General features: G+C 32.4%; 1 protein-coding gene across 1 annotated transcript in view; it reads left to right on the top strand.

Annotated features, from left to right (window-relative positions):
• Positions 1-20684, top strand: part of LOC147072666 (cytochrome P450 4C1-like) — a 59782-nt gene that overhangs the window by 9357 nt on the left and 29741 nt on the right. Inside the window, exons 2-3 of the mRNA XM_085945936.1 lie at positions 10685-10771; positions 15042-15155. Coding sequence (XP_085802062.1) covers positions 10685-10771; positions 15042-15155 — 201 coding nt within the window. The remainder of the gene's footprint in view (positions 1-10684; positions 10772-15041; positions 15156-20684) is intronic.

Below are 20684 nucleotides of genomic sequence, written 5' to 3'. Positions count from 1 at the left end.
TTAAACCCTGCCTATACCAAACAATAGTAGTTAAAATATTATTCTATCTATTAAATATTCAAAATGATGTATGATTTAATGGCATAATTTTAAATATTTTATAGACAGATGCTTATTATGGCTTGGTTTCCCAGGGTTTAATTGAATTTAAAAAACTAACCAACAACATGACGTGTTATGTATGTTCATAGTTTAACGAAACTAAATATGAATGAATGAGAACACTATCTGTAAATTGTAGTCTTAGTTCAATGTAAATAAATACGTATAACTAACAACGTTTAGTCTGTACTATACTATCTATGGTGGATCCACCCATCGCCACTGCAGGATAGTCTTATTTTTCATACATTTAGATTATTGCGATATAATACGTTTTATTTATTCAATGGGATCACCTTAGATTGCACCCACTATTTCTTATAATAAGTCTTTTAAGATACTCGTAATTACCACTCTGAAGGGGTGTGTCCATAATATGCTTTGCTTAGGAGCAAAAATGCTACTTTATTTTAAAATTCGTAAGTTCTTAATATACTAATGAATAAATTTCAACATGCTAAAATTATTATTTAACAAGTTATCTTTATGGGGAAATAAAAAAAATATTATTTTTATCATGTACAAAAATGGAAAAAAAAACAGGTAGGTACTTACTTATTGTACCTAATTGTGTCGTATAAAGGTCATAATCGACTATATTTGACTATAAGTATATATTTCAATTAGAAGAAATAAAAGATGAAATAGCAAACAACATGCATAATATCATTATCAAAAGAAACATTATTGCAATTTAATTTTTATTAATATTAATAGTTACTAATGATATAAAAGAAGAAGAAAGGTTACTGTAATTTTATATGTAATTATTATTATAAAATATATACCTAAACATTATTAATGTTTAATTACTTGTATTAAACGTCACATGAATTTCATTTACCAACGAAATGTAAAAATAATACAATTATTACTGAATCACGATAACTACCTATCTATTTTATATGGAAGTGTGTGATACTTCGACGTTGATCTGACAATAGTATCTATCTGACATTTATGGTCAATTTTTCAGGGGGTTCAAAAAACTGTTTTTGTCGGTATCAGTATTTTTTTTTTTTTTCAAGTGAAATGATTTAATATTAGTACTAAAACAGTCATTTAAAGATGTATGAAAATTGTAATGTCATAATAAAATAAATCACGCAGATAGATAATATTTCTTTTTAGTTTCTAGACACTTCGATGCAGATAGACACTATTTTCCACGTCAAATTTGAGCATTTTAGGATTTTTTTCGTAGAACAATAATATTTCCATTCGATCCGTCACCATTTTGTACAAAATACACCAATAACCTAGAATTTGCCAAAACTGCAGATAGATACTATTGTCAGATCACAGTCGACTTACTATAATATTGAGAAGAGCGTAATATGTACCTATATAATGTAGTTTCTTATTTATTAAGTCTGAAATTATTCAATTTATTGATGGAATTATTAAAATTATCTTCATCTTACAATAAATGTCTTGATTGAAATTGATTATTTATGGGTGCTAATCAGCGGCGGCTTCTCTAACACTATACATGTGCGCTGCACTGCTTTTTCCTAAACATCACTCAATGTGCAACAATGCTATTCATAAGTCATCACTCGTTTATCGCAATTTAATCCATGTAAATTTATACCAAAAGCATATACTCAGTAAACAGTCACCGAATTCGTGCGCTCGTCGGAACGCACAAATATGGATCTTAGTTTGCCGTTCATATTACATTGGGTAATAACAGTTCAAGCCGACACGTGAAAACGATAAATAACTCATGAATACATAAAATTTTATGACCATTAGGGACGCAGCTCAAAAGTTACGCGGAAAAATGTAGTAACTGAGATTTAGCAGGATTGATAAAAAATAGATTTTTTTTATTTAAATCTCATATAAATTCATTGAAAATAGGCTGATATTGAATAAAAATTGATTATCAACATAAATATTTTGGATCGATCCTTTATTCCTTCTATATTTGCAAATATTTGAATATAATTTATAAAAAATTAAAATCTCAGTTACCATGTTCTTTCTCATAGTGAGTGAATATGTATAACATGATGTCATATTTTTAACAATGCAGGCATTTTGCTGGAGTTTTATTGATTTTTGTAGACGAAGAAACTGACGATTTGTCGAGAGTCGAAAAATACGTACCTACCTATTCAAAACAATCGTTTTGTTTTTTTTATATTTTCTTCAAATATTATTTCTTACATACTCGTACAATTCAGTATGATTTCTGCGGTCGTCGTTATAGTCGGCTTTTTAGGTGTTTTGTCACGTTATTTCGATAGTTTTGTTCATAAAAATAAATTCATAACAATATATATACTTATTGTTTAATCAGGGAAGTGTATGTGTTTTAAAATGATAAATTTTGAATAAAAGATTTATAATACTTAATACTTATAATTATAGTTCAATCAGTGAAGTGTATGTGTTTTAAAATGATGTCGGTAAACGTAGACTTTATCAATAATAATAATAAGAGTCAGAATAAAAAAAGGATGGTCCGATGACATCTGTGGAAATTGAAAAGTGTTTTTCAACCATTAAAAGAATTAAATCGTCTTTCAGAAATACTTACCATGAATCAGGACTGACTTAACATGTCTACCTGTGTTAAGCATTGAGAAAAAACTTTTACAAACAGTTCAAGACTTTAATGAGAAGTGATTGAGGTGTTCGCTAAACAGAAACAACGCTGAATTGATATGCTTTTTAAATAAGGTAAGAAAATTTTGAGTGCACCCCCAATGAAAGCAATTTTGGAAACCACCGGCCGCCACTGGTGCTAATAGAAATGTCACATTTTTTCGATTACTTATTCCTGCAAATTCTAAATTTGAAATCTGATACGTCAAATAAACTTGTTTTGCGAAAGAAAACAAATGACAATCTAAGTCTTTTAGTTTGACAGATAAAAAGCAGTGACATTGTTTTAGATTATATTTTCGTAGTAATTAGTGAGGAAATATGTATTTATTTTGTGTTAAAACTCAAGAATACGCCAATGTGCTACTTACAGATTTGAATAATTTTGTGGAATATTAATTTAGATAATTTGCAATATTGATTATATAAAAAGTATTAAACGACATTATAATCAATTTGAAGTACACGGACTGCAAGATGCGAAAATGTATGGTGACGGATATAAAACGCGATTTAAAAACGATAGTATCTGTGATTGTGTCGAGTTTTATCAGATTGTGCCCGATTCAAATGGAAGTAGATTCGGGACTCTAAAAATTGAAGTGAATTCCTTTAATAATCAACAAAACGGTGTTTAAATAAAAAAGTTGACGTATTTTCCAAAATCTTTTAGGATAATAATATATAGGAGATAATAATACAACACTTTTTTGTCAATAAACGTAAAGAAAAATGTAATATTATTATTATAAATACCTGTGAAAAGATACGCCGGCATTTCTCCTGGCTTTGCATCCTATTGCACTGCAAGAGGCCATGGTTTTTTTTACTTAAAACGTAGACGACAATATCTTACTTCTTTCAAGATCGACAGAATAACAATATTATATCCGCCATGTTGTTTTACCACACGAACTTGAAGTAGTAGCTCCAGAATACCAACATTACCAACTGTCTTTCTCAGATTCGTATTTTTTAGTACATAAATGATGGCGTGTTCCCTCTCCAGTCATTCAATCTCTTTGACTTAACCCAACCTAACCTAACCTAAACTAACCCAAACTTGCTTTTCCCTCCACCACCCGCCACGGCTCCACACCCGTTATGCAGGCGTATACCGTGGCGTAACGAACGATAGGCGCTGTTCAAATTTGTGCCGAAAGTGTCCCAGGAGCAACTTCCCAAGACCTTGGTTGGCGTACACTAGAGTGTGCGTGATCCCTACTTCCATATAATGTATTACGGTCAATTCTCGATGAGAAAAGACCTTCTCGCTCGCCGTATAATGCCGCAAACTTTTTAAAAGCTGAGAAATTTTCCCTCGTAGATATCAAGTCGCAATGGCCGACCGGTCCAACTGAGGGTCGGACCGACTTGAGAAGCTCTTCCCTTTCAACCGACATATGGGGACACTCCCAGAGGATGTGATCGGCATCCTGCAATTCGCCACATAAGCAAGTCGGAGATTCTATTAGGCCAAGCTGACAGAGCTTGGAGGCAAAACCACCGTGTCCGGTTAAGAACTGAGAAGTCCAATGGTCTGGAGTCAATCTGGTTATCTCCATGCGCCACTTTATATTAGGAAAAAACAAATACGTTTGTCTGCCAAACTAACAAATAATCCAGTATATCGGGTATTTTCAAAATGTGTTTTACGCTGTATTCCTGATAACCGAACAGTACCGAATATTTTTTTACTATTATCTACTATGGCTTGCAAGGTTTAATAAACTGATTTTTTAATATTAACAAACACTATCTACATATTGTAGTCTTAGTACAATGAAAACAAATACGTTTGACTGACAAAGTTTCGTGTGGAGTATGTGTGTTGGATCTTAACAACACTTATCTCCGCCCTTCGCTACTGCATCATATTGTACAAAATATAAAAGGTTTATGTGACTAAATTGTAATTGGGAAACGCTGGCGTAGAGGTCCCCACCTTTTGGAATAATTTTGAAATTAAAATAAATTTATTTATTTACATCAAGTGAACTTTAAAATGACATATTCAAGAAGTTCACAGCATGACAAGGAAAAAACGCAGTTATATTATCAACATGGTAGGTTTAAAATAGAAGCAGTATAAAAAGCAAAATACACAAAAACATAGTAGGTAGAGGAAGGACATATTCTTTTGACATTGCGGCCATGACGAAATCACTTTGGAATGTGTTATAAGCACTTAAATGAGTCGCCTACACTGCCAGTAGAATCTGATACCATTTTATAAAGAATTACTAATTATTATGTGGAATATATCAATATCCAAAGTGATTTGGTAGAACTAGGTTATTGTCCGACCCATGGCCCCCACAAGGGGGGGCTGACAGGGCTCCAGCCTGGGGGCCCTGGCTTAAGGGGGCCCCGGCCTGGCAAATTGACCAGCCAAGTGAGATAAACACACATCACAAAATTGTACTAATAGTAAAAAAATGTCGCCTGCGGCGCTATTTCACTTGAAGCATAATTAAAAGCATATATGGTTGTGCGATGCAATTTTTGATTATTGTTTTTCAATATTCGATAACTCCATAATTAATTCAAGTGGGTATATTAGAAATACAAAAAAATCGCTAAAAATACCCTAATTTTTACCTCGAACACTATTTGGAATACACAACCGTAGATAGTCACACTGCCTTTACCTTTAGCGATGGGTAGGGGGGCCCGCCAAAGATTCTAGCCTGGGGGCCCGGTTCAGAATGTAGGGGCCATGGTCCGACCAATTGGATTTATCAATGGCAGGTTAGTTGTTCATCGAACTTTTGTGCCGGTATTATCGGTTTTGTGCGAGTATTAGTATTTTTATTAGCAATATATCCATATACTATTATGAATGGTGTAAGAATAAATATTTTTTTTCTGAAAATAGAATGGCTTATAATGAATGAAACTGAAATCAAGTATATAATACGTTTGAAAAATTAATCTTCACATTCTCTTATCATACTTACCACGTTTCGTGTGTAAATAAACCCTGAAAAGGAAGGAATATATGAAAAAATGCCAGTGTGTATTATAAAATATTTATTTTAAAATTAGTTAATTTACATTTTATCACACGTCTAAAATACTCCAGTTTCGCTTGTCTATGATGGTCGGATTTGTATCCCATAGCCAGAATATCGGCGAGGCATCTGAAAACATTAAATAAACAATTAGATCAATATTTACTTCAATGAAGGTATTTATTTTCTCATTAACTCCTGGTGGACAATTAACTAGGTGCCCACCAACGTTTTCCCCTAATTTTTCTATTGTGTGTGCGGATCATCAACGCATCTGAGCAGTCGGGCCGTCACCCGGTGCGGTAAATTTACACCCCTCCCCCCCCACAAAACACACATGCTTACAATCTTTCATTAAAACGTATATAACTTATATCAGCGATTTTATATGATAATAACACTAACAACAAAAAATAGTCTTGTAATTTTATCCCACATCGATATTTGACGTACAAAATTAGCATTTTTTGCACAGATATATCCGTACTTTCATCAACAATTAATGTATGAAACCGAGACTTTCGTAATTCGTCAAAAAATCTTTTTTAATGACTGCATTTTTATTTTATAGTCGACAAATTCGAACGCATAATTTTTACTTCGCTAGCTTTTATATTGAATAAACAAATATATCACCAATTCTTACTATTTGCGAATGCATTGAAGATGGCTGATGGATTTCAGAGAGCCATTCCAGTTTAAATTTATTGCAGGATTTCTTTCTAATGCTCGCATTTGAAATATCACTTCCTATCCTTTTTGACATTTTTATGAGTCGAATAATTGTGCATGTGATGGTTTCGTGCATTCGAGCAGAACTAAAATCTGGCGAAGGAAACTTTCTTTCACAATATTTTGTGTGAGGACTGTGCGGGAGATGAAAACATGTGTGCGGACGCATTTTGGTAGGTGTGCGCGCGCACACGCGATTGAAGAATATGGTAAAATTATTAAAGCTCTGAATGACGATTTTTCACAAAGATTTTCCCTAATATAACAATTTCTATAACATTAGAAACCTATTAGAATAAATTATCCCACATGTCCACAAGGTGTAAATATTTTTTTCTAATAATGTACCTACACTTCTGAGGTTGTTTAAAATGATTCATATTTAATAAATAATGCAACATATGTAAACCTTGCGTAATACATATTTTTTTAATTAATTCATTAAAAACCATGGCCTTGCTTTTTCGCATACTATGGATTTTAATTTGATTAAAAAATAGTTTACATAATCAAAGTATTTCGAATTTACGAAAAATCAGAGCTTTAAATAAAGTGGCATTTATTTTGTTTAAGCCAAGGTATCTTCACTCATATTTCTATCCACTCTTAGTTGAATATTTTTATTCAAACTACCAACGAAACCAATGTATAATAGTTTATTTATTATTTCATGTATTTTTAATAATGTTTCCCACGCCAATTAGATTCATATACGTTTAGGTATTTATATTTGCATAATTATTAATGTATTTTTTAGAAAACAATTTCGTTAATTAAAAGGAATATATATATTTGTATCTTGTTGTATGTTACCACTAATTGTTATAGCCGATAGCGTATTGGGCGAAGATGATGATGAAAAAAGTACATTATGTAAAACTAAAAGATATTTTTATGTTACAGATATTAATGATATATCTAATATTACAAATTTTTGGAAAATTGTCGAGCGTTCCTGTTCATAAAATTCACTGCTTTAGCATACAAAAACCGAACATTGTCCGTAATTACTATGTCAGACAAAAATGGTTGGCGTGTCACTTGGTGACACGCGTGCCATATGTTTATCATCCACTAAAGCGTTTATTTATTATGCAATAAATTTATGAGAATAATTTTTTGATACATAGACATAGACAATAATAAATTGGAAAGTGTTATTTATTATTCTTAGCCAATTCACGAATCAACATGATGTAAATAATAACGAAGGTTGAATTATAGGTGGGTACATACTGACCTGATTAATTTATCCAAATATTTTTGCAAATCATTCTCAAGTTCTAAAAATTGTCAGGTGTATATTTAAATGTATCTGAAACCGTAGACACGCAATATTGTCTATTGAAGTATGGAATTTAAATTAAATATAGTGGTATATATTTTGTTAGTAATTTATCTATGCAACACATTTCTTAGATATTGGAGTCATGAAATAATGATGATAAAAAAATACTTTATAAAAAATGGGGCGGCATTTTGGTGCTGCTTAGGGGCGGCATTTTGTCTAGCGACGTTACTGGTTGCCAAATGCTTTTTCATAAACATAACCTCAAACTGACGTAAACAGCGTTTATAATTTTACGAACATTTCAACGTTTTTGCCTAAAATAATATTTATTGGTGATAAATGTTTATGATAATGACTGAAAATTAATACAGTATATTTAACTGATTTAAATATTTTTTGAATGTTTGTTTGTTTGACAATCAAATCTGCATGACATGGTTTGTCATTTTGATACAATAATATTATTTGTAACAAAGTAGTAACTTGAAAATAATATTATTCATTGTGTTTGTCATAATATTATCGATATCATACTAATTGCAAGAAGATTTTGGTATTCTAATGACCGAAGGGTATAAATAAGTTGTCGTTTTGAAATGACTGTCAATTTATCAAGCGTTATACTGTATTATGATAATATTATCAAACACAAAAGAAGTTTACTTAAATTCTAATGGATTCAAGCTCTGTACTATTATTCCATTTAAGTCATTTTTGCGACCCGGGTTTCGCCTTTCGGCATCTTCAGGCGTCGTGTACACTTACCAAAGGTAAACACACACCGACAACGAACACTCTTAACTCTACCTTATATAGTAAATCAATACAATAAATTAGGTAACAACTCCATTACCTACCTATCTAGTCAGAGGTCACAAAAAAATACAACAAATAAACCATGAACAGCCGAAGTGTCAGTAAAAAACCTAATTAGTAAAAACCCTATCTTAGTAATAACAATACACTCGATAGCATATTATTATAATAAATCGTTAAAACCTAATAATAGATAATTATTCTTTATAAACAATAAAAATACTACACCCAAGAGGTGTAAATCGTCAATTCTAAGAAAATTATTAATGGCGTTAACTAATGAGATATTAGTCTTTAATAATACTCTTACATGGTACAACTATACATATAAACTGGCTTAATATAATATATATAACTCACCTAACATAATATATATGTATATACACACCTATACATACCTAAATCCTCATCCATACGATCTCATACATACATATATAAATTTTGTGTCAATAACATTGACCATAATATAGTCTCATATGTAAAACATCATATAGGATATAAGAAAGGGCGACCAGGAAAGCTAAGTTAATCATTCAAGATAGGTAAGCTCTGCAACTGTGCTCTATTTATTTCTAATATTTCTTGGTAGAATAATTTATAATCACCCGTATGACTGTGAAGTAGTTTTGCACCCTTTTCAATGTCAAACGTGTGTTTGCTTACTTTGATCGTCACTACCAATTATTATTAAAAACACAAAACCGCTAAATCAAATTCCAAGGTTTCCAATATACGTTAAAATAATCAGTTCTTAACGAAATACCTACTAAAGATAAAACATATATATTTTGAAATCATAAGAGGTATTTTGAGACACTTAAAACATTTTACAAATAACTTGAAATACTCGTATATTTCTACAGAATAATCGACGACATATTTTCAAAACGAATGAATGTCCATTTCGAACTCTGATTCTTATTTAATATTCTAAATTGTCTGTTATCAGTAATTAAATATTGTTATATATTTCATGGCTATTGTTTATGTAAATAAATATTTATAATGTCATATTATTATAATAATCAAGGCGTGCGTAGCGTTTACAGCATCTATGGATCATACGCCACTGCCTATCTGCTAATAGTGTGAGAACGTCAATCTATTAAATATATTTAAATATTTAAAATAAGACATAGTGCATATCATGTAACAGGCGCGCACACAAATAATAGTATAATATTATAAAGGGTTCCGTGTAAAGAAAATATCCTAGTAATTAACCATAGTTTTTTTTAATCGACGGGAGAGGGCGTGTAATCTACCTTTTAGTCAGCTAGACGCCACTGACGTTCAGGGACGCGAACGGCGTCTAGCCGTAAGTGCCAGGGACGTGCAGGCAGGCACTTGTTCTACGCTGAATTTTATGAATGCTATCTTTTCTAATCTAAATATCGATTTACTTTAACATTATTATCTATATCACAATATTATTTACTCCATTAAACTCATATATTTCCAAGATTGAACGTACCTACACAATATTAACGTTAAAAATGTCTTAAATGCTATAAATTATACTAGCCCTAGTCATTTTTGACCGATTTTTTTAAATAAAAAATCGAAATTATAAAATATAAAAATCGATTACAAAATAAAAAACCATAATTATTTATTAAGTAACCCACGATGACCGCGCAAGGGGGAGAGGTATGTCAGCAGATGCACCTAGCGGAAAAATACAAAGCTTGCAATTTGAGACTTTTTTTGATAATTTACAATTTCAACTGTATTAATTAATAAATTGTATCGGCGGCCCATGACGTCATGGGGTCCAGGTCCGAATCCTGGCTCTGCCAAGTAAACATATTGTTTTTAAATTTGTGTATGAGTCAGAGTATGGACCTATGTTGAGCAAGTGGCTGACATCCATTCCTCGTAAAAACAAACTCTGTTAATACAAACCTCCACACTGTGGAGGCCCATATTATGATCTTATTAGAATCGGACATGGTCAAAAAAAATAGGAATATATATTTTTCAAACTGCAGTGGTCAAAATGTAAAAATTCACAAACCGTCACTGTGGTCCGGTTGACTTTCTTGTTTACGTATTTAAATTTCAACATTAAAAAATAAATTGTATTAAATTCAATTTTGATTTTTTTTTACAGATATTTCTAAAGCCTGCATAGAGTTCTGCCGATTGGCCATACCAACAGGAATACTTAAATTGTGGGTCGGGCCACTGCTGTACATAGGTATGTAAACATAATATATTTATTTATATGGTACTTATCTTAAATCGGTGTGATACATATCTACGACATCTACTATGATGACAGAACAGGATTATTTACAAAATTATATCCATAAGTACGTATTGGATTGCCGTCAATCGAGGATACGGGATACTATGGTAATGATTTAAATTAGTAAATAGAGTATAATACAAGAAATGCATACCCCTTGGAAAAATAATAAAATTGAACGAAATTACATAACATTTTTTTAAGATTTATGTATGTTACTATATCGCACCACCACAACACAAAACCCGCCCCGCACCACAATCGGTTTTAATCGAGCGTATCACGAGACTACGTTTTCATGTGAAGCATCCGTTACACCTGGTTATGTCTCAGGAGCGGATACCCAAGACTGAGGTCACCACTTTCCAAGTGAGCTCTGACTGCGTTTACCGATTTTACTCTAATGTAAAGTGCCGGGGAGAGAAAATGCACAAGGAAATGACAAAAAGAAAATGAATTTAAAATATGTAATACAAAAAACGAAGCTAATCAGACGGACAGCAAAATTTATGTGAAGAGGTCTTCACGCTCGCAGTAAGACGACACAATTTTTTTTAAATGCAAGATAATTGGCCTTTGTGGCGACCAGGTCGGAAGGCCCAGTCTGTCCAACAGCTGGTTGGACCGACTTGAGCATCTCTTCCCCCTCGGAGCACATTCTCGGATATTCCCAGAGGATGTGGTTTGCATCGTGTTTTTCTCCGCAATCCAAAACGATTTTTATTCGGTTCGGTACATGTTCAAACACGCGCGATAACATGATCTTACTCCCTACTTCAGTTATAGTTTGTCAATGTATGGCTACGGCCGTATGCTGTAGCCTAACCACTGGAAAATGCTAATAGAAATGGCGTATTTAAAAAAAATACTAACTTATTCATAGGTCAATAATTATTATAAAAAAAATCATTATTCGAAGGATGTTATATCACATTTCAATAGCCAAAGACATAGCTTATAGTCATTATCTTTAGAATTATCTTCAAATGTGGTGATCTTGCCCATTTTTTTAAATAATAAAATGCATAATTCTTGTCAAATTTGGGATCATAGAGATTATAAATATAAGTTTTTATCGTAAATATTTCACTATATTAACGTCAACATATATTTTACTAATGGTTTTATAAATGCGATTAATATTAATAACTCTAAAAAATCTTAACACTACTGCACATGGATGTACTGAAATATGACTATATTCTAAAACATTAGATCGAGAGGTTTAAAAGAATACTATTTTATGTAATAAAAATACGCTATGCAGTCATCAAATAATGTTTAAAATAAATATAAAGGATAATAAGGCTTCAACACTATATAAATAGATTACCTACAACGTTTAAGGAATGTTCAGGCTTATGCTTTGAAAATACAATAAAATATCCATTTTCACCTTCGTTGGGCATGTGGGCCCTTAAGAGTACCGGCATCTTAAAAAGCATATAATATTCTTATGTGTCACAGAAAAAAATCGCAACTTTACAATAAAGAACTATTTTATTATTACAACGTTTTTCTTAGCTCGTATTCTTATTTGTCCGGTACAAATCTTGCAATCGATTTTTAACTAACTTCCCGACTAGCTAGACATTTGAAACTTTTAAAATATATCATAACACGATGCCAATGCATTTGTAATGCTTTTAGACATCTTTAAGTAAAATTGATTTTCAGTTAATTCTGTTTTGTATGAAAAGTTATTTCGGAAGAAATCCCGTAAAAGTCACACGAATGTTGAGAAACACTGGTCTAAATTATACATTGGCGTAATTAAATGTACAACCAAACTCACTGCTTTCCGCTTTCTTGGGCCATGGGCATTTTAAAATAAATATTATTATATTATTTATTATTTGGTGAGACTTCAAATATGCATAATGTTATAAATATATATAAAGCCCCCAACGGAGAGATAATTATTTTATTTATATATGAAGCGTCAGGCATAATTATTATAAATCCGCAATAAAAAAAATGTTAAGAGCAAAATCAATTGAAACTACTAAGTCTTCTTCTTCTTCTTCTTTTGCCATATCCGCCCCTTAACTGGAGCATATGGACACCACGCGGCGCCTCCAAGAATCCCTGTCGCTCGCCAGTCTTCTTGCTTCGTTCCAGGTCAAACCAGCATCCCGTAGCTCCACCGTATACACTCTGTAGATTATATTTAGCGGCCTTCCAGGACGCCGGAATCCGGTCGGCTTGAAGAACAGGCAAGCCAGGTTGAAATTCTCTTCTGGCATCCGCAGCACGTGGCCGAGCCAGGTCCAACGTCGCCTCTTCACTTTCAGCGTGATGAGAGGCTGCTTGGTGCGTTATCTTATCTCCTCGTTGCTCCTATAGTCATACCACCGCACACCCAATATTCGTTGCAAACATCTGTTTCCGAAGCTCAGTATACGGTTGGTCTGAGCCTTCGTAAGGTGCCACGATTCGCTACCGTAAAGCAGCACCGTCAGAATGCAAGCGTCGAATAGGCGACATTTGGTTTTGACCGAGTACAATCGTGAGTCCCAGACATTCCGCATCGAGTTGAATGTTGCTACAGCTATTCCCATTCGGATAGCGAGCTCTTTCTGCAAAATGCTATCTCCCGTGATACGTGTACCCCCAGGTACTTGAAGCTGTCGACGCTCTCGATGTTTTGTCCATCGCTAATCAGAGGGAAATCTGGATCAGGACAGGTGCTATTAAACAAGACGTTGTTTTTCTTCGCGTTGATTTTTAGTTAGCGTAGTTAGAAACTTATTAAACTTTCTCATTTACTTCCTGTATCAAATCGTAACGAACTTCTATTTATTTCCGGCGCTCACTTGTCCTGGCATCCAGTTGTCCCAGTGCCTTTAAAACACACTAATACGCATAAATTTGTTTTATTTTCAATTCTATCACTGACGTCCCGTGGGGATTTGCGGCGTCTTACTACGGGCGTGAAGATCTCTTCACATAAATTTTTGCTGCCTGTATGATTAGCTTCGTTCTTTAATTTAAAAAACAAGTAGGTTCATTTTCTTTTTAGTAATTTCCATGTGCTTTTTCTCTCCCTGGCACTTTGCATTAGAGTAAACTCAGTCAGAGCTCACTTTGAGCGTAGCAACCTAAGTCTTGGGCATCTTCTCCCAGGACACTCCCAGGCCAATTTTTAGATGCTTCACATCACCAATTGACGGGTCCCGTGATACTCTCGATTAAGACCGAGGGTGGTACGGGGCGGGTTTGGTGGAGGGACTTTAACTTCAATGACGTCCCGTGGGGGTAGGCAGATTGAGCGTCACTTTGGGGCGGCAGTTACCCGAAGGGCGGAAAGAATCATTATTTATACATAGAAATAGCTACCTAAACTTAGTAATAACGGAAATATATTTCCATTAAAAAATTCTGCTCACTGGTTGGAAACAAAATGTATTAATTATTACTATAAAAGTTTTAAAAGGACTTTATTTTTTGTCGGGTTCGCGATGTCTTGTTTACTTCTATTGTCCATTGTTAAAAGCAATGACACATGTAGATTTGCAAATAATATTTGAATTGTGGGTAGGTACATACTTACATTAATTTAAATATTATCCAAATATGTTAATTATGTAGTTGTCAAGCGTATTTTTAAATGTACCTATCTGAAATCGTAGATTCGCAATATTGTCTATTGAAACAGAAATGGCATTTAAATTAGATTTAGTGGTATTGTTAGTAATGTATCCATACAACACATTTCTTAGATATTGAAGTCATGAAAGGATGTTAAAAAGTCAATGACATTAATATGGACGAAGCATCTGGACAAAAAAAATGATTCACTCTTTTGTCGGGTCTGCCGAATGGCATTATCTGTTCGAACGCCATTACAATAAAGGTGATATTGCTATAAATTCCCGATGCTTTTTGTCGGTCTGCCGAATGGTTCGAACGGGCTCGCTCAAGTGAACATTGACACTAGAAATACTGTTCTAACGCCATTATAATAAAAGTGATATTGCTATAAATTCCCGATGCGTGATATCGCATAATAGAAATTGCGTGACGTCTACCTATACATGTGCGAATGTCGCTATGCGCGAATTTACTTGCTAGCTACTGTATTGAGTGAGTTGTCCATTAATAATGTCATTGTAAAAAGTACTGTAAGTATAAAAAAATGTTGCGGCATTTTGTCTAGGGACGTCATTGAATACTATTATGGGTAAATTAATTTAATTTGTTTCTTTTTAATTTCCAGGCATAACCAAGCCAGGTGATGCCGAGATTATCCTCAACAAAGAATTAAAGAAAGGCTCGATATATCGATTTTTTAGACCTTGGATCGGTGACGGCCTTGTTAGCTGTTTAGATGGTAAGACAAAAATTTGGAAATTTTATTAACCTCTCGGTTTCCTGTTATACCGGACTATTAAACAAGCACAACCGGTTTTATCTATCTTTGTCTATCTATCTATCTTGCCATGGTGCAACCAATTTCAGAACCTACACACATAAATAAATTGTGCATAATTTATTCAGCGCTCCAAATTGAATATTTTATAAATATATATGAAAAATATTAAATATTTATTTTATCTCAAATTATGTAGCCTGTAAATCAATACAGTGATTAATGATTAATATAATAAAAACACGTTCGTATTTGTAGACATAAAAATTAATATCATAAATTTTATTATAATTAATGAGAGTTTTTTTTACTATTTCATAGTAAGTATTTAGGTAGAGTCTCAGATTTTACCTTCCTACGCCTAAAGAGCCTAAGCCATTTTATGTATTACAATTTACTAATATCAATTTCAATTTATTTTCATAGACAATTTATATAAGTACACAAAATTTAATTTAATGTTTATTGCATTAAGGTATCTGTCTAATGTAGGTAGGTACCTATCAGTAACGAAGGGTGGAGGTAGGCTGTTAAGATCCGCCACAAATAGTGCACATTAAACTTGGTTAGTCATACGTATTGGTTTTTATTGAACTAAGACTACAATAATTTATAGATGGTATTGATTAGTATTTAAAAATCAATTAAACCCTACCTAAGCCAAACCAAAATAGTGTTGGTACATTTACGACAAAATTGTGCAAACTTTTTAATTTATGCTTATTTGTTTTCGTTGGATTAAGAATACATATTTCACATATTGTTGGTTAATTTTTCTAAATTCATTTAGCCCTGCCTAACCAAACTACAATAGATAAAAAATATTATTTTATCTATAAAATATTCAAAGTTGTGTATGATTTAATTGCATAATTTTAGATATTTCATAGAATATAGATAGACGAGTTTTTTTACTATTACCTATCTATTATGGCTTGGTTTTCACAGTAGTTTAATTGAATTTTAAAAACTAGCCAACACCATCTGTAAATTATTGTAGTCTTATTTCAATGAAAACAAATACGTTTGACTGACAATGTTTAGTGTGCACTATTTATGGTGGATCTTAACAGCCTAACTCCATCCTTCACCATTGATATAAAACAATACCAATTTTTAATATAAGTTGAAAATTCTCTAGAGGAACGTAAAATTATCTATTTCAAACGCTGAAAAATAATAAAAGTCTGCATAACTATGTTATGCAGACCATCTAGCACCACGCTAGAATTTTTGGTAAAGCGTCTCTTCATAAAGCCATTGATGCGGGTTTTAATCTCTATAATATGTCCCTACTTAAAATAATATTATTACATAATTACGTTAATTATTAATTGATTTCTGATATTACTATACTTATATTTTGTACTCAGGTATAGAGGTGAGTTGGAAATACTGTCACAAGCACAGAAAAGAAAATAAATAGAACTCCGATCTTCTATTCTCCAAACGTTTGAAAGTGAAGCAGGATTTTATTAGTGTGAGTAAATGTGTGGACGCACAAAAAATGACCTTCGCATCACGCACAGAGCCGCATTATTGATGACTACTTATCATTAGACAGACTTAATACGAAACATATTTTAAATACTTACATATTACTAATATTTGTGTTTTAACTCGTTTTTTTAAATTAACATACATAGTTATTAATTTCACACACAATTAGTTAGGAATATGCTTTCTAGAAATTGAAAAAGGATATTAATTTGGTTTTTTAGAAAGTATATTTATATGAAATAAATGAATATAAATAACACATTGTACAGAATAATTATAAAAAATATTAAATATAATTATAAAAATCCCATTCAACTTATACCTACGTCACATAATATATAAGATTAAGTAATAACAAGATAAGTACAGCAATATTTACTTACAACAGATAATTCTAAATAAGTATAACATTAATCGCAATTATAGTAATATATTAACAGAAAGTATATATTTTTGTCTTATGCCTAACTTACTGTCATCCATCAAATACACATTTTATTAATGGTGTGAGTTAAAAAAAATCAATCTAATAAACAAAAATGATGGGACCCATGTAGGGCTTCCAATTATTATTAACCTGAGGACAATTACTTACTATCCGGTTAGCGGTTAGGTTGCTTATTTACAATATATTTTTATAGAAACAAAATTATTTACGGGCAAGACAAGACGTGTACCTACTCAATTTAGGGGATAAGCAAAAAACCCAATGCAGTTGTCGATATCCTACAGATTTGCCGTGGTATATCGGAGCCCCGCGTAATCCTTAAAGACCGCCGCGCTATTATTTATTCTATGGAATTTGACTAACACTATATCAATAACAATAAAAGTAAGCCATTTAATACTTTGGACGCGGAAGACGCACACGGTGCGTAATGACCAGGCGGCCGATCGATGTAATTAACGAGCATTTTAAAGGGGGCAATTAAAATCTCATTATCTCTTCAGCAGCGAAAGCGTTAAAGGGTAAGTAAGTAATAGAGTAATTTAGGCAGGCGATGTTATTACTTGTTACGACGCAACGTTTATGAAAAAGCGCTCACGAGCTATTTTCGCTGTTTGTCTCTTTAGTTGTTCATATACATACTAATAATTTTACCCGGTTTTTGGTTAGTTTACATATCCACGGTTACCAAGTTATCAGGTTTCAGTAAAAACAGGGTTGGAAGCTCTAGATCTATTTACACGCTATTCATTTTTCGTATACAAATATGAAAAACGACGGTACGGACATAAATAAGAAAATATTATACACGATTTATTCAATCGAGACAGGGAGAAAAAACCAAATATCAAGTTTTTTGACTATTCTGTCGCATGTGTAATGGAAGATCGTTCTAAACATGGCATTTTCACTTCTATAATATACTAAATATAGGTAGGTACACAATACATTAACGGTGAGGAATAATTCATAATTGAAACATTTAATGACTTCAAAATAAATTGATAGTCAGCGATTACAAGGTGTTGTGTGTGCTTATGGTGGTCAAGATGGGTATCCAAAACAAGGTACCTATTTGAAAAGATAAAAAGATCATGGCTATGTCAAAATGCCGATGAAGATTAGGTATGTCGACGTAGTTTTAAAATTTGGAATAATATAGCTAGCCATGTTTTTTAATTCATAATCGGCGGCTCTCGTGGTGCAGTGCGTAAGACACTGGCCTTCCATCCCTGATGATGAGTTCCAAGTCCAAGTCGTACGCCGTACTTGGTCCCGTAGAAATCTGTTATGCCAAAAGCCAATAGTATAATATCATTAATTATTCACTAAATATTTGAAATCGTTTAACTTTGTACTATGTAATTAGTGTGTTTGTCTCTTCATTTTATGATTAAAATGAATATTGACAGTAAATAAATGCACATTTACCTATGCATATTGCATACGCAACTGTATAAATCATTATTATAAACAAAACAGTTATAATTGATGATAATAAATACTGTCTGAAATGCGGCCCTGTTATTCAAACAAAACACACGTATTATATGCATACAATGGTGTACGTGGCACTTTCCAAATACACCCAATATTGTTTGTGCGTCGTCAAATACCACGCGTAAAATTAATTTTAATTCATGTTAAGATATTGACATATATATTCAAAATAACAACAAAAATATGCTTTCTTGTGAAATGTAGTTGCGCTATTTGTTTTATTTTTCATATTTGTATCGCTACTACAACCTTTTACTGAACATATTGCCATCTTCAATTTTAAATTAACATAAAACCGAGAGCACTGAGGCAGTTGTCAGACCGACGCACAAGTTTAGAGTGACGTTTTCTGAACACGCGGTTTAAGTTTACCTTACTCGAGATCGGTTGCTTGCGTAGCCTTACCGGTTGGGTATTTCAGTTCCCATTATTTCTGAGTTCCCTGGTCACAAGTTTGTGTACTCAAGTATCGGATGAAACTACCCATACCCGTACGTGTGGCCCAAAAAACTTGTGATGATATCATCGTGAGTCGCTGGCTAGTTGTTAGAGTTTTTTTTTCAATTCAATTCAATTTATTTATTTTACATATTGTGGACATTACAAATTATAAGTTTAAGACGTTCACAACATGACATTTAGAAACAACGAAATATTATTAAAACAATATTCGGTACATAACAAAAGAGATAGATCAGTATTAAGTTATTCTACAGTATAAATGTGTAAATACAAAAAAAATATATAGGTACCTACAAGGAAGTACACCGGATGAGTTAAACAGACCCTATTCTAAGAATTTATAAAATAACGTCCACCTATACTCATCATCACGTAGATGGAATATATCAACATCCGGAGCGATTTGGTTGAACAGAGTTATTGCCCTCCCAATTGGCATCACCAATTTTATTACTATTGACATTAAATGCGCGCAAGCGAGGTAGCACTAGAATACATTTATATATTAATTTATTAGTCTATACATGCGAATGAAATCATCTTATGTATGAACAAATATGTCATAAATTTTCTGTAGCAGCATATTATTCCCTCGGAAATGTGGTGAGGTACTGAGGTGACGCAGTTTACAATAAAAAAAATCATCGTTATTCATTTTATGTTAACAAGAATATTATAACATAACATAAAAGCAACTCATAAATTTAAAATGTGTTTAAAATTTTATAATAAATGGGATATTAAGCCCTGCTCAGTGTATTTTAGCGATTCTATTGAAGCCGATATTTCAAATACTAATATGGAGTTAGGTTTTAGTTCCAGTTTAGTATGAGACTTATGTCGCATACGCACGCCAACCGCTCTATATAGTATTCCAAATACTAGTAAGTATTTTGGAACAAGTTTTGATACTAAGTATTTTTTTATACTGGTAGTAAGTATACTTACACTTCGAAATCGACCAGTTTTACTCATATATATATATATATATATATATATAAGAGGATCAGTAAAGGTTTGCGAAACGTGACCCATTAATAAAACAATGACGAATTTGATTGATTAAACCGATTTTTTTTTTAAATATTTTAAGGGTTCCTCAAACAAAATTGGGTGAAAATCACTAATTTAGGATAATAACATGATAATACTCTGCGAAAGGAAAAAGTTTGAAAAATAATTGCATCTGACAGTTTACATCGCGGTCCTGGAATTAGAATGTAATATCTCGAAAATATGCAGTTTTACACCTGTTTTCATTAGTCAGTCCTCTTATCAACGGTAAACTATGATATCTATCTAAATTATATTTAATTCTTGAGTTATTTATAAATAATTACAAGATAAAAAGAACTTTTTATATACAACGTTTGTAAATTTTCTGTTGAATCATATAAACTTGACTTGACTAGCTTAAACGATCAAAAAATTGTACTTGACGTGTCATATTGATTTCTATAGTAACGTACGTTATATATTAATAATTTAGTTACTAGGATCCCAGACCCCTAGCAACCAATAAGGGTGTCGAAATAACTTTTCATACAAAACAGAATTAACTGAAAATGAATTAATTCTGC

The sequence above is a fragment of the Rhyacophila brunnea genome, unplaced genomic scaffold (assembly GCF_057557595.1).
Source record: "Rhyacophila brunnea isolate RB1 unplaced genomic scaffold, BYU_Rbru_1.0 scaffold_19, whole genome shotgun sequence".
NCBI classification, from domain to species: Eukaryota; Metazoa; Arthropoda; class Insecta; order Trichoptera; family Rhyacophilidae; genus Rhyacophila; species Rhyacophila brunnea.
The sequence above is the reverse complement of the archived record's forward strand: the minus strand, read 5'-3'. Positions and strand labels throughout refer to the sequence as shown.